This window comes from Pteropus medius, unplaced genomic scaffold, assembly GCF_902729225.1.
Source record: "Pteropus medius unplaced genomic scaffold, Ma_sr-lr_union100, whole genome shotgun sequence".
In the NCBI taxonomy this organism is placed as follows: Eukaryota; Metazoa; Chordata; class Mammalia; order Chiroptera; family Pteropodidae; genus Pteropus; species Pteropus medius.
The window spans coordinates 12,725,926-12,740,035 of NW_024342473.1; the positions used below are offsets into that span (position 1 = coordinate 12,725,926).

Sequence of the window (14,110 nt, forward strand, 5' to 3'; positions counted from 1 at the left end):
TAAGTTATATAAGGTTTTCCATCTCCCTGAAATCTTTTTCTCCCTCTTCTTGAATCCCTACTTATCCATCAAGACACAGCTTTCATTTTATGTACTTGACCTTTTCTGTAAAGTGATCAGAACTTCCTTTCTAGGCAAAGAGAAATGCCAGAAATTCAGCAAATTGATTAGGAAAAGTTGTTGGATCGTTCGAGTTCATTTTAATTATGAAATGGCTCTTCGGTGCTTTATCATTACGGAACGTTTCACTGTCAGTCATTCCTCACTCAGTCATTCTGGGGGAGTGTCAGATCCCAGGCTGTCAGTGAGGAGGTGACTTCCCCAAGGTTAGCTGGAATTGGCTGCAGATACCAGGTTGGCGCCCAGAGTCTTGGCATTGGGATCTCCCTTCTACAGGTATTACTCCCTCCTCCTGTTCTTAAGCCATGGCAGATGGCATCTGGGCAGTGCAGCAGCATCAGGAAAAAAGATATCTAATTTAAGAAATTTCAACATGATTCCATATTCTTAATCAATCTTCTTTTGAGCGTTCTGACCAAATGACCTAAAGATAGAGATGAACCCATCTATGTTTGTAAAATAAAATACCATCGGGACTCACAATTTATTGAAATTTAATAAAAGTTATTTCCAAAGAATGTGAATCCTGGGGCAGTGAGGCCATTAAATTAACCAACCCATCTTAAGAGGTGGATTATGGACTGAAGTACTTTGAACACAGCCCTTCCACACCAAAATGTTGAATTTTTTTCACATCACATCTGTCCTGCTATCTTCTGGTCTTTGGTGAATCCCCTCTCGTGTTTGTAAATGAAGCCATATTTACCATTATAATAGTTACCTTTAGCTCCTTTTGCTCTGAAACTAGGGACATGGAACTGTTTCGTTTCTAATGTGTCCCCTGATGCTAGTAAAAGCAGCAAGCAGTGGTATTTAATATACAGCACTTCAAATTCCATATGAAATGTTTAAATAACCACACAATTTTTTAAAACACAAGTGTCCTTTAGCTACTTTGGAAGTAGTAATACGTTTTTCTCATCATGTTGCCATCATGCTAATAAGCATTTTTGGAATTCCTCCTTTGTAATTGCTTTAAAATCCACATGTAAGCCGCATAAGAAATCAATCTTTTTGCTTTGTAATCCTGTCTAGGTTAACATACAAAAATAGCATTGCCTCACTGGATTTCTTACTTTATAAATCTGACTTGGCTCTACTGACTTTGGTCTCTTTTTAAAATTACTTCCCTTCTCAATATGAGCAGCTGTCACTGTTGGGTGAGAATATGCTGGAGGGGGAGAGCCAGTACAGCTGGGTTAAAATGTCTAATCACTCAAGTTGACCATTTGATGGAGACAATACTAACTTGGATTTTCTAATAAGTACATATTTTTAAATAGCACCTAGTTTTCCTTCCCTAATATCTATGCCTTCCAAATTCAAGGGCAAATTATAATTTTTATTTCTCGGGCTACTTATTTTAATTTCATTTTTCAGAAATGCAACAAGAGCTAACGTCCTCTTAAGCTGTAAAATATTAGTACACATCTTACTAATGATAATCGATTCCTGTTATACTTCATTTTTTCCTATAACCTTAGCTCCTTAAACTCACCAATAACTGAACCGGTAATGATTACAAACCTTCTAGAACAGAAAAAGAGAAGACAGCAAATTGGAGTATGTGCTTGGGGCAGGGGCCAGGAGGGTCCGATACAGACCACATCTGCATCCTGTGGATCAGCGGCCCTGAAATGAGCAGGGAACTGTGAGCATGGGAGCTCGTGTTATTGCTACTGTGCCTGTCTCAACCCTCACCCCCAATTATCTTCATGTAGAAAAACCTCTGAATCTAGGGGTTCTTCTACTGGTCTCCATGTGATAGTGTCTGTATCAGTCAAGGAGTAGGAACTCCACACCTTCAGAGGTGAGAGTCTTAATCCACAATGAGCTTGCATGTGTTTCCAACAATAAATTTCACTCCCGTATCACATTTGCATCTGGCTCTCAGCCTCTCAGTTCACTCTCTTGGATCATGTTCATCTTTCATTAATGTAACAAGAGATACGGTAACTTCTGGCATGGTTTTCTGATCCATGTCCATTTTAAACAACAGTGATTCAGACAGATACAGGACAGGATATGATTCGATCTTCTAACAGCACACTGATTATTAGGAAGACAAAGTAAAGGAGGAACATTGTGAAGCCCAGGATCTTGTTCATTCTCCATTTGCATGATGCAATTGAAGAGATCACAAACAGGAGCATGAGAAAAAGCAAAACGATTGCACAAAACAAGCCATTGCTGCTGACTGGAACAGGCTGTAGTCCATTGATAAGAGAGAACAGGAACCAAGGAACAGGCAGACTGCAAGATTGAAGAAACAATGTGAATATTCTTCATGTTACTAATCATCCCATATACTTAAACAGTATTTTACAATTTACAAAGCATTTTTCCACACACACAAAAAAAAAACCTATGAAATAGAGCAGAAAGTATTAGCCCCATTTCACAGATGAGGATACTAAGGTTCAAGGAAATTAAATTACTTCCCTTGGACTTATAACAGAGAGCTAATAACAGAGAGCCTAGATTAAAACTGAAGTTTTCTGGATCTGAGTGTTTTTTCTTCATACTTCATACTTCATACTTCATGACTTCTGTATGACTAACCCAGATCAGTTGATGTGTGACTATAATCTCTAAATTTTTATAAGGCCCACCCAGCTCAGCATAACATTTCTTTACCTTCTTTAATGGTCAAGGTTCTATGCCCTTTTACCTACCCAACCCATACATATACATAAATCCAAATTAACAAAACCAAAGCCACCACCCCAGTCCAGGACATGGCTGGGAAATGAAACTATCTCAGATGCTCTGCTCTGACAATGCTGGGAGGAGGGGTAAGGGGCCAGGTACAAGAGGACACAGCATTTGCTTGTTTATACAAAATGCTTTTCCAGCTGGCAGGAACCCAAAGGCAAAGGAGCAGAAACATCAGGAAGTGAGACTGAGTCATTGTTCCTTCCAACCCCACCTCCTCCACCTTGGAGGTCAGTGAGCAGAGCAGAGCGTTTGACTGTATTTGGCAATGGAAGTTAATGAACTTCATTTTTCAATTCATCTATAAATTAGTTACATTTTTGGCAGCATTTTTGTTCTGTTATACCATCTGGCTGTGATGAATGAAGGGAGGATACTTTTGTTGCCTTGTAGAAATTAATAATATAAATAAATGCTCTTTTATTCCATGTATAACGAATGAAACAAAGCCAGCAAACAGAGCCAAAGCAAGGTTTTCCAGTCTTACTTAATATGCCTTAGAAAACAATTTTGCCACTCACCCCACGGTGATATCAAATATGTTACTGCCCACAGAGCTTGACACGGCCATGTCTCCCAGGCCTTTCCGAGCAACAATCACACTGGTGATGAGGTCAGGAATTGATGTGCCTGCTGCTAGGATGGTCAAGCCCATAATCTCTTCAGAAATCCCTATTGTTTCGCCAACCTGGTAAACAGTAACAGTAATAAGAAACCATGGCAAGAGCAGGTGGAAAATCAGAGGCTCTTCAATACACCAACCGCATACTACTTTGTGCACACCCAACACTGCCCATGGAGCCCAGCACACTCCCTTGGCCTGAATGAGGTAGAGTGATGGCAGAACTGACAGCTGGGGAGATGGGCCATAGAGAGAACAGGGCCCTGCTCAAGGTTTCAGGGAATGATGGTGCTTGTCTAACAGACTAAAAGTCTATCTATAATACTACCTCCCACTGTTAATTCCAACTACAGCGCCTCTGCTTCTAAAAGAACTGCTCCTCCAAGATCTGTTCATGTCAGATTTCCATTTCCAGAACCACAGACACCTGCTATGTGCCAGGAATTAAGAGGCTGGAAATAGTAATATGAGCAGTACAACACTGACCCTACTCTTGGCCTAGTGAAGGAGAAAAGCTTATAAACAATGATTACAGCTCTGTGCTAAGTGCAATATTCCAGGTAGAACAGAAAAGCCATAGGCACTCAGAGGAAGACTGATTAAGTGCCAGAGAGGAGGTAAAACCGAGCTTGCTCTCATAAGTGTGTGTGGTTCACCAGGTAGAGAGGAGTGAGAGATGCATGACAGGGAAAGCAGGGAATAAGGCTAATAAGAAATGGTCAACTGGAAGCAGATTGTGAAAGGCCTTCTACATCATGCTACAATGTAAGAAGAGCCACACATGAAAAATACGACATTCACGGGAATAAAAAGTCTCCCTTTGTAAATGATCTAGAAACTATACAAATTTGCCTGATCCTCACCATTCCCTAGGTACTGAGAATTTATCCTGAAAGAAAAAATGTACTTGGGACTTGCTGATGCAGAGTTTTAGTTCCTGCTGTTTACTCACCTGGTGAGCCCACCACACCATGAGGTATGAGAACATGGCTATCCATATGATGGATCCCAGGAAGGTGATAACAAAAAACTTCCTAGACTCCTGTTTGAAAGTTTGAAAAGAAAGAGAAATAAGTTGCAGAGGCTAAAGGCCTTTGGCCCTTCAGAGGGGGGCCCGGGATCAGAGATTAGACCTGCTGGAGGAGTGATGGAGAGGATCTGGAGATGTTTGAGCTGAAATCTCTGTTTCTAGTGAGGACCTTGAGATGGCTGGGAAAGGATGGGGTTGGTGGCGAATAGGGGAGTCCAGCCAGTGGGGTATTCAGCAGTCGCCAAACTGAAGAGAACTATTCGCTTGCCCTAGAACCAGACCAATCTAGGTAATTTGTTCGGTTTCTGCAACCTCTGCCTGCCCTGCCCCTCTCCAGCCTTTGGGTTGAATATGCTAGTCAGATCCTTCCCAATAAATAGAAGTGCTGGGTAGAAATAGCACTTATTACTCTGAGTTTTGACAACATTCCTGTGAAATGTGGAGGTGGTGTAGATACTGAGATAGGAGTCAAGGAAGGACTAGTTCACATTGCTTATAGTGGTAGAAATCAGCACATTCTAGAGCCTCCCAAGCCCGTCGGCATGTCCCCCTAGGTGCATGGTCCCTTCTGGAGCTGCAAATTCCATCCTAGAACTTCTCTGCAGGTGAGCCCTGCCATACTGCTTGACCCTGTCCTCTACCTACTCTTTGGTGAGAGTGCCTAGAGCCCCCACAGCCTCCCTGGGGACAGATAGCCTGGGGACAGATAGGCTGGGCACTCACCAGCCTCCGTACGTCGGGCACCGTCAGCCACAGCGGGAACACGATGGGCAGGAGGAAGAGGTAGATGGCCTGCTTCTGCCTGGTCTCAGGCCACTCCAGGGACAAAGGCTCCTCATTTTCTTCCTCTTCCTCTTCCTCCTCCTCGTCTTCATCCTCATCATCCTCATCCTCATCCTCCTCCTCTTCCTCATCTTCACCGTCACCTCCATCACCACCCCCTTCACCATCTGTACCTTTTTCATCACTTTGGGCTTCACCTTGATTTTCAGCATTGAATTCCTGCTCTTCCATTTCACCTTCATCACCTTCTTTCATTTCACCATCTTCTGCTTGTAATTCACTTTCACCTTCATCATTTCCTTTTCTTTCTGCTTGGATTTCACTGTCCTTCTCGTCTTCACCATCACCTCCATCACTGCCCCCTTCACCATCTGTACCTCCCTCATCACTTTTGGCTTCACCTTGATTTTCAGCATTGAATTCCTGCTCTTCCATTTCACATTCATCACCATCTTTCATTTCACCATCTTCTGCTTGTAATTCACTTTCACCTTCATCATTTCCTTTTTTTCCTGCGTGGATTTCACTGTCCTTCTCGTCTTCACCATCACCTCCATCACTGCCCCCTTCACCATCTGTACCTTCCTCATCACTTTGGGCTTCGTCTTGATTTTCAGTATTGAATTTCTGCTCCTCAGTTTCACCTTTATCACCTTTCATTTCACCATCCTCTGTTTGGAGTTCACCTTCATTTCCTTTTCCTTCTGCTTCAGTTTCACCTTCCCCTTCATCATCTCCTCTTTCTGCCTCACTTTCACTTTTACCTTCTAGTCGAGTTTCACTTTCACTTTGCTGTCCATTTTTGCCTTCACCAGGAGCGTTAGCCTCTTCATCAGTTATTTCACCTGTGCTCCCAGCTCCAGCCACATTTCCTTCCTACAATCCAAAGCCAACAGATTAATGTATAACAACAACTCTTTGTTTTCCTTCTCAGTTTCTCCCTATTATTTTTGTTCTTCTCAGAACATATCTGAAAACGAGTATGAGGAGAAAACTAGTGAAATTATTAAGCAAAATTCCCTTCACAACATTCCTACTCAATTGTTGTCCAGTCTCTGTTTCCAAGGATGGAGAATTCACTGTCTAAAGTAGCTTCTGTCATCTGTGACAACTCTGATTGGTTTGAAATCCACATTTTTGCCAAGGAGCGACCTGCTGTGTATAGGTTTACTCTTTGGAGACACACAGAACAAATCACTATCTCACAAGACAGCTCTCTTCCCTTTGTTAAAGATTCCCCTGTGCTATGGCCTAGAGCCTCCTCCCCATCTTGGTGAGTACACTCTAATTAGCTGATATCCCATGAGGAGGCTTCTAAAACTAAACAGAACACTGCACAGAATCTAATAGGATTATCACCTCCCTTGTCTTAGATACAATGCTTCCATTAAGGTTGCCTAATACAGCATGGTATCATATTGCTGAGTCCACTAAACACCTAAACTGTTATATTACTTTATATGTATAAAACAATGATAATGATACTTATATATTGAGGGATTTATGTGGCAAGGCACCATGTTAAGTGGTGGTATAATATTAATAATATAATAATAACTAGCACTTATGAGTCAATTAATTTATGATATAGATAGAATTAAACCCATCTGACAGATGGAGAAACTAGGGTACAGAGTAGTTAAATAATTTGCCCCTGGTCCACATTGTTTGTAAGTGATGAAGTTGGGATTTGAATATGGATAGTTCCAACTGTTGGCCTCTTAACCACCAAGCTACCCTGCTTTGCAAATGCTAGGGCCAAATTAGATCTTTGGTTCTCAAACTTCATAGTCTGGAGAGTTTATTAGAAATACAGGTTTCTTCACCCCACCTGGACCAACTGAATTAGAATCTCTGAGAATGGAAGCCAGGAACCTATTTTAACATGCTCATAAGTGCTCCCAACAACTCCATCTGCAGACCGGTGTTTGTGGAGCTGTGGACTGACTCTACACACTCTAAAAGCCATTGATTCTGAAGTTCTTCAGGTTAGGCTCTCCACTAACCTAAAACAATGTGCTGGTCCAAATCTCTTGAACAAATGTTCTGTGTGTTCATGGAGTGCTTCTTCTGTAACAAATTTCATGACACAGCTAGCCCCCAAGGGATGCATAGTGATTCTCAACTCTGTTGCATATTAAAATCACCTGGAGGCTTTAAAAACATTCATGCCCAAGAATCCACCACAGATATTCTGACTTAATTGGTTGAGGGTGGGCCTGAGCATTTTTTAAAGCTTCCCCAAATTATTCTAATATGGGACCAGGGTTAAGAACACCTGATGAAGTCAAATATTAATATTTATGAGTCTTTGATATGAATTGGGAATGAAGAGCGAAAAGATTTTAATCTGAAATAATTCCTGCCTTCCCTCTCTAGCCCTATCAGGAAAGAAGTCTTCCTGGTGGAGATGACAAATCACTTAAATTGACAGGTATGGGAGTGTCTGCCCCAGCCTGCACTCTCTTCTCTGAGAACTGTCACCCTTAATACTCCCTTCTTCTGTGTTGGAGTCAAAGTACCCAACCTCTCGCTGTCACAGCTGATGGAACATAGGCTGGATCCCTGCTCCATGACCTAGTTTGAATGAATTCCCTCTATCCTGTGACTAGGAGCCAGTCACTGGGTGATCCTCCTGTGGACTGGAGGACTGGGGTAGTGGTTTTGGGCTATGTGTGCTAATAAGGGAGCAAATGGAGCCAAGCTGCCAGAAGCCAAGCGCTAGAACCTGCACACACAGAAGGGGATGTGAGGCAGAGCAGGACACGGAATGAGAAGCCACCAGGGTCACAGATGCTTTCTCAGGCCTAGGTCCAGCTCTTCATGACACCAACCTTCACTTCTTGCCCTGGGATTCCAGGAGATACCACTACATTCTCTTAGTCCCTTTTATTTGAGCTGGCTATAATCGGCCTACTCAGGACACTCATGATACCGTAAAGATGTCTTAGACACTCAACCCAAAATTGTTGGCTTAAGGATAAGATATAATTAAGTACTTCTGGGTGTCAAAAAAAAAAAAATCAGGGATGGAACTCGCAAAAACTGAATGCTTACTATCAGTCATTCAACCTTTATTGAGCACAACCATGGGTCAGGCCTTATGTTTCTGTCTGTGGGGGCAGACAGAGACAACTCAGACTTGGATCTTGCCTTCAGGAACCTCACCACCCAGCAGGGGAACTAAGAGAGACTAATAAATAGAGTACAAGGAAGGCAGTGATAAGAACTCTTAGAGAAGGACAATGGACCATGGGCATTCAAATTGGGGTGGTGGGAGGGATCAGGGAAGCCTCATAGCAAAGGAGGCATTTGCACTAGCCTGGAGAGAGATCAGGATATATGAAGATGGAGGGGAAAATGCATTCTTTGCGGGGAGAAAACCGTGTGAGCCAAGGCCTAGAGGTAGAAAAGCACGGAGACAAAAAGTCCAGTTTGGCTGGAGCATGATGGAAGAAGAGGCTGTGAGGCTGTAAAGACGGGAGTGTCAGGACTCAGGAAGCCCTGCAGACAAGGCCAAGATGCTTCAGAAGGTTCCAGGGTTTTACCCAGCAACCCCACCCCCAAACACACACACATTTTGAGCTGACTGGTCTCACTGTCTCCTAGTTGCTGACAGGCCCCCTAACAGCGATTCCTTATGTTTTTACAGCATGTGACAATTGGCAACACAGTCTCATATATATTATTTCACTCATATTAAGGTACTACAGTGAATTAACTGGCCCCATGAAGTTTTTGATCTTCAGAGAAAGGGCAATGCTACCTCTGAGGAATGAACCTGAAATAGTATTTCAGACCTTCAGGAAGGAAGGATTTCTGGTCAGCAAGTCCTTCCCGGGACCTCTCAAATTCCTCCACCTGGGAAGAGGCTTGTGCATACCTGATAGCCAGGATCCTTCTCCTGATCTCCCTTGACGTCTGGAGCAGGGGCTGGTGTGACCGTGACCGCAGGGAGCTTGGCTGGCTCCTCCTCTTTAAAGGATGATAAACATGGGATAGGTCAGAAAAGTGCCAGGTTTCGAGGGCAGCTGGCAGAGACTGATGTGAGTAGCTACAGGGCTACTGGACTTGTCCACTCCAGGGTCTCAGAAGGTTTGTTTGGGGAATTTCTTGTTGATAGGAGAAGTAAAATGACATGATGTGACCTGTTGTTGCCCTGTCCACAGAGATATCTATAGTTGAGAGGACCGCTGGGAAGTGACCGCCCTTGCTCCCCCTATATTCCCAAACATTTCCAGCCTGGCCAGTGTGGCCAAGGATACTGTGAATAGCCTGGGCAGCTGGAGCAGAGAGAGGGCAAAGCCCCAGCCCTCAGGGTCTGACATTTCCCAACTGTGTGGAGAGGATTCTGATGATTTCAAAGGCAACAGCTAGGAAGTCTTGGAAAGTCTGGAGGGCTAGGTTTAAGTACAAGCTCTCTCACATCTTGGCTGGATGGCTTTGGGCAAATCTTTGACCTCTTTGAGCCACCTTTGTCTATAGAATAGGAACAATGACTGCTGCTCTACCTCCCTCCAAGGATTGCTGGGTACATCAGGCAGGCTTGGTGTGCTGTACATAGCCCATGGAGCAGTAGCTGTCTCACTCTTCCTGTCCCACCTGCCACACAGGTGCTGGACTTCTGTGTCACCAGACCCCTGGCGGCTTCCTCTCACTGGGGTTGCTGATCTCAGACCCATCCCTAGCAAAATTGTCCTTGTGAAAAGTAGGAGGAAGAAGAAATAGACCCAGTCAAGTCAAATTTGAGAAGATTTAGCAAAAAAGAAATGGGAGTTCAACAGCCCCCGGCCTGACTTCGCCTACCACATCTGAGGAGAGTATGGAGGGGGATGTATAGGGCTCCCTTTCAGAAGTGGGAGGCTGGAGTGTAAGGCAACACCAGATTGTCACTCCAGCTGACTGGCTCAGGGAGGCCAAGAGGCCTGACTCAGTCCTTGGCCAACAGGAGGGAGAAAGGTGGCAGGAGAAAATCCGCTGGTCTCGCCATCCTCTCACCTTCTGGTTTGCTCTCCGCTTTGGCCTGAGGCTTGACTTTGGCCTCTTGATTCAAGCTCTCCTCATCCTTGTTCCTGGAGGAGTGGGCTGCAAATGAGAAAGCAAACACATCTGGGACCACAGTATCCCTGCCACAACCTTCAGTTAGGCTGGCCAGCTGGCAACCAGAGCAGCTGAAGTGTGTTGGGAAGAGGCTGGCCTAGGAGTTGTGATGTCTGGATTCTAGTACAACTAGGCTTGTTCATGGTGCCCAGTTCCCAAACCTTGTCTTAAATTCCTTGCATTGTCACTTACTGGCTATGGTCTTGAGCAAGTCACTTCTCCTTTCTAGGCCTACTTTCTTTCTAAGAAAATGACATAGTTAATCTTGGGGACAACAAATAGGATTTTTTTCCTCTGTGAGCTCAAGTGATGGCTCCTTGGATGCTGAATTGAGGAGAATTCTCATCCAAGCTTGGTAGGAGAGTGCCGTGATTGATTGGGGATGTTTGCAACAGGCAGAAAATGGAGAAATAATAGAAAGGAGATGTTTTTGCCATCCTTGGACTAGATTATCTGTAAGGTCCTTTGCAGCTTACTTTCTATGAATCTCTTAAAAGTTTTGCTATAACTCCAGGGGCACTACTGGTGGCCATGTTCATGAACCCTCCCTCTCCAGTGAGAAAGAGGAAATAGCTGCCCCCAAGCTCCCTGCCACACCCTTTTTGACCCCAGATATCTGGTACCCAAGCAGGGCCTCTTTCCAGATCCTTGTGCACATGCTTTGCTGGAGGTCCACAGAGCACTATGCACAGAATGGTGCTACCTTGATTTCTAGGCAAGAAAAATGGGGAGGGCAACTCTCTTTCAATGTGACTATGTTCCGGGCAATATGCAAAGTGCTTTACATGTATAATTTTAGGTGGGAAGCATAGAGACTAAGGTGCAGGGGTTCATAACAGTCCACCTCACAGCCATGTAGTCTGAAAGGGTAAGGACTATGGCACATGTGATAAATCAAAGTGGTGACATGGAATCTATCCTGGATTCCAGGCTGGCTCTGCCCTGTGAGCACTGGGTGAACTTGGAAAGCCCATGTACCCTCTCTAAGCCCAAGTGTCCCCTCTCTAAAAAGGTAACACCATGATATACTCAGAGTAACGATGTGGGGATCCATGAGATAAAAATAAATAAAAATACATTAATTGCTGCCATTAAATATTATTATGTTAGCTCAGATTCTGGAGCCAGACAGCCTGGATTAGAATCCTAGATCTGCCACTTGCTAGCCATGGACCTAGCTGGGTGATTCCTTAACTTCTCTGTACCTCAGCTTCTTCATCTGTAAAATCTTAGAGAGTTGTGAACAAATAAATGAATTTATACGTGAACATGCTTAAAATAGTGCCTGGCACTTAGAAAGCACTATATCAGTTGTAGCTCTGACAACAGTGATGAAATGACATTAGTTGAGAGCAGCTGTCCCACCCAGACTGCAGTGATGAGGTCCCACATTCTAGAGGGTTTGGGTTAGAAGGGACCCTAAAGATCCTCTAGTCTATAATCCAGACAGACTGAGCAGGTGCAATCTGGGAATCTGGGTGGATCAAACTCTGCCTGGGTCCAGGATGGGCAGGATACATAAGCAGGTTTGGAATTCTCTCCTCTCGACCTGTCTCCTAAACTGCAAATTGGTTCAACTGCAGCTGCCTCCGGCAACAGGCTCCATCTTGCAAAGCCACCACTCTGGCATGTGTGATCCCTTGAAGTGTTCTGGTGAGCCTGCCCAGGATGTCCTCATCAGAACTGAGATGTCATGAGGAGAGGACTCCATTGCCTCCTTCACCCAGACAAGTCCAACACCCGCCTAGCAATGATCAAGCACCGCAGTCTTCTGTTGAGCAACATGCGGCTGTTATCAAAGAAGGGCTCTGTGGTTCGTCCTGGGGCTGAGAACATCTGCTGACCTGACTGGAAGGGCTGGCAAGAAAATCGAGTTCCCTTCTTCCCTTGTCATCCCTCATCACACACCCTAACCTCTCATATCCCATGACACCGAGGAAAACAAGTCAGGGCCTCTCTCTGCTTCTCTCTGTCTCTGTGTCTCTTTCTGTGTCTCTATCTCTGTCTCTCCATATCTTATACACATGCGCACTTGCACATGTCTGAGTAAAATCACCAGAAGGGGCATCGGATTCTGGAGAGGTAAAGCCCCTTCACAGGGTAAGTGAGAGTTTACACTATAGATCAGTTTTGTGGAAGAGTTAGAACATTTGGAAATGGCGGAAACACCTGGATAGCCATTTGGAAACTGCATATGGAAACACAAACATGTATCTGGAAAGTCTTGGGAACAAAAGCCTTCATCACAGCACTGCATGGTCCTAGCCCCTCCTGGATGGAATCTCAGGGTGTAGAATTGGGGTCGGCTTCTCTGAACAGGACTGCATCCCAGAGTATGTCAGCAATCCTTCACAGTGTGGGTCGTTCCATGCCCACCACACATGCACACGATGGACCGTACATGACTGTCTTCCCTGGGACGACAGACACTGGCTCCCCGAGAGCTTGTTTCCTCACATGGCCTCTCAGCTCTCAGTGCAGCGGATCATCTCCTTAGTGTCAATCTCCTCTGACCTCGGCCTGGCCTGGACATCACATAATCCTGTTAGCACAAGTAGGCCAGCTGGCGGCTGGTGGTTGTGGAAGTGGCCCAGGCAGGGGGCCCTGTGGTCCCACTGAAGACAAGTCTTTATCTTTAGATTTTGCCAGAGTCAGTGATTCCACAAGGAGTGGCCTAGCATAGCCCAGAGACACAGCTTCCTTCATAGCGCCTAGGCCAAGTATGTTCCCAGCACTGATCACACACAGGCTGCCTGGTGCTATGGACTCTGCTCTCAAAACCCCAGTGGTACTATTTTTCTGGAGCTGACACTTGGGAGTGGCCTCTCTCAATGTCTGCCGAGGTTCACTTTGAGGATTTTCCAAAGAAGGTTCGATCACCTTGTCTTTGACTCTGATTTTCACAGTATTATATACTTGTTTTAAACATCCAACAACCCAATATTGTGTCTGAAGAAGAAACTTCAGGGCCTGAGAAAATTCTGAGCCCCCCAAATTTGTCCCTGAACCAGAAAAGTCAGTCAGGGTGCTCCTTGGGGCTCATGGGTCAGTCTCTGGTGTCATATTCAGCTTAGTCTTCAGCCCTTCTGCTCAACTGCAACTCCAACCCCTTCGCTTCTGTCCAAAGGACAACCTTCCATTGATAGGCCTCCTACCTGGGCTCCCAGTTCTACACCAGAGTCACAAGAATGAGAGGCTCAAGGAGAGCAGGTGCTCACTTGAGGAATGCCTTTGGGGAGCCTGAGAATCATGTTGGGGGTACCTCTCTGGAGTAAGGAGCTAGGAGACAAGACTTGGTAAGGTGGATGGTGAGAACCTCAGCTGCCCTCATCATTTTTCAAGTTAGGCCTCAGCCCCTACTGCACTTTGGGCCCTTGCCACCCCCAGAAGTGGTCCTGGCAGCTCCCAGGATATCCTTTAGGATTCCTGGCTGGGGGACAGGTTAGCAGCCTTCTTAGGACACAAGAGCTAAATACAAAGCAAAGGGAGGTGCCATCAGGGCTTCTGACTGTGAGGCCCTACAGGAGGTGCCCCCAGAAGTGGTCCTGGCCAGTCAGCCTGAGCCAAGCTGTCTGGCTGGAGACTCTGTGGGACACAGGGGTGAACTTGTGGGTGGTAGGCTTTGCAGGGAAGTCACTGAAGGCAGCCCCAATATAGACCAATGCAGGGCACATGGCACTCATGGCCACACTAATTGCAGTTGAACCCCTTCATTTTACAGGAGAGGACATGGAGGCAGG

At 45.1% G+C, this 14,110-nt stretch overlaps 1 protein-coding gene across 4 annotated transcripts in view; it reads right to left on the reverse strand.

The window, feature by feature from the left end:
- Positions 1-14,110, reverse strand: part of SLC24A1 (solute carrier family 24 member 1) — a 30,278-nt gene that overhangs the window by 2,668 nt on the left and 13,500 nt on the right. For 2 of the 4 annotated variants that reach the window (XM_039865268.1, XM_039865267.1), the window contains 7 exons: positions 10,269-10,355; positions 9,154-9,245; positions 5,957-6,146; positions 5,211-5,569; positions 4,410-4,499; positions 3,357-3,523; positions 2,124-2,373 (listed from right to left, as the gene is read on the reverse strand). In XM_039865268.1, the coding sequence (XP_039721202.1) occupies positions 2,124-2,373; positions 3,357-3,523; positions 4,410-4,499; positions 5,211-5,569; positions 5,957-6,146; positions 9,154-9,245; positions 10,269-10,355 (1,235 nt within the window). Of the gene's footprint in view, positions 1-1,322; positions 2,374-3,356; positions 3,524-4,409; positions 4,500-5,210; positions 5,570-5,956; positions 6,147-9,153; positions 9,246-10,268; positions 10,356-14,110 lie in introns of those variants that run through there. The other 2 variants (XM_039865270.1, XM_039865269.1) reach the window with 2 other exon arrangements.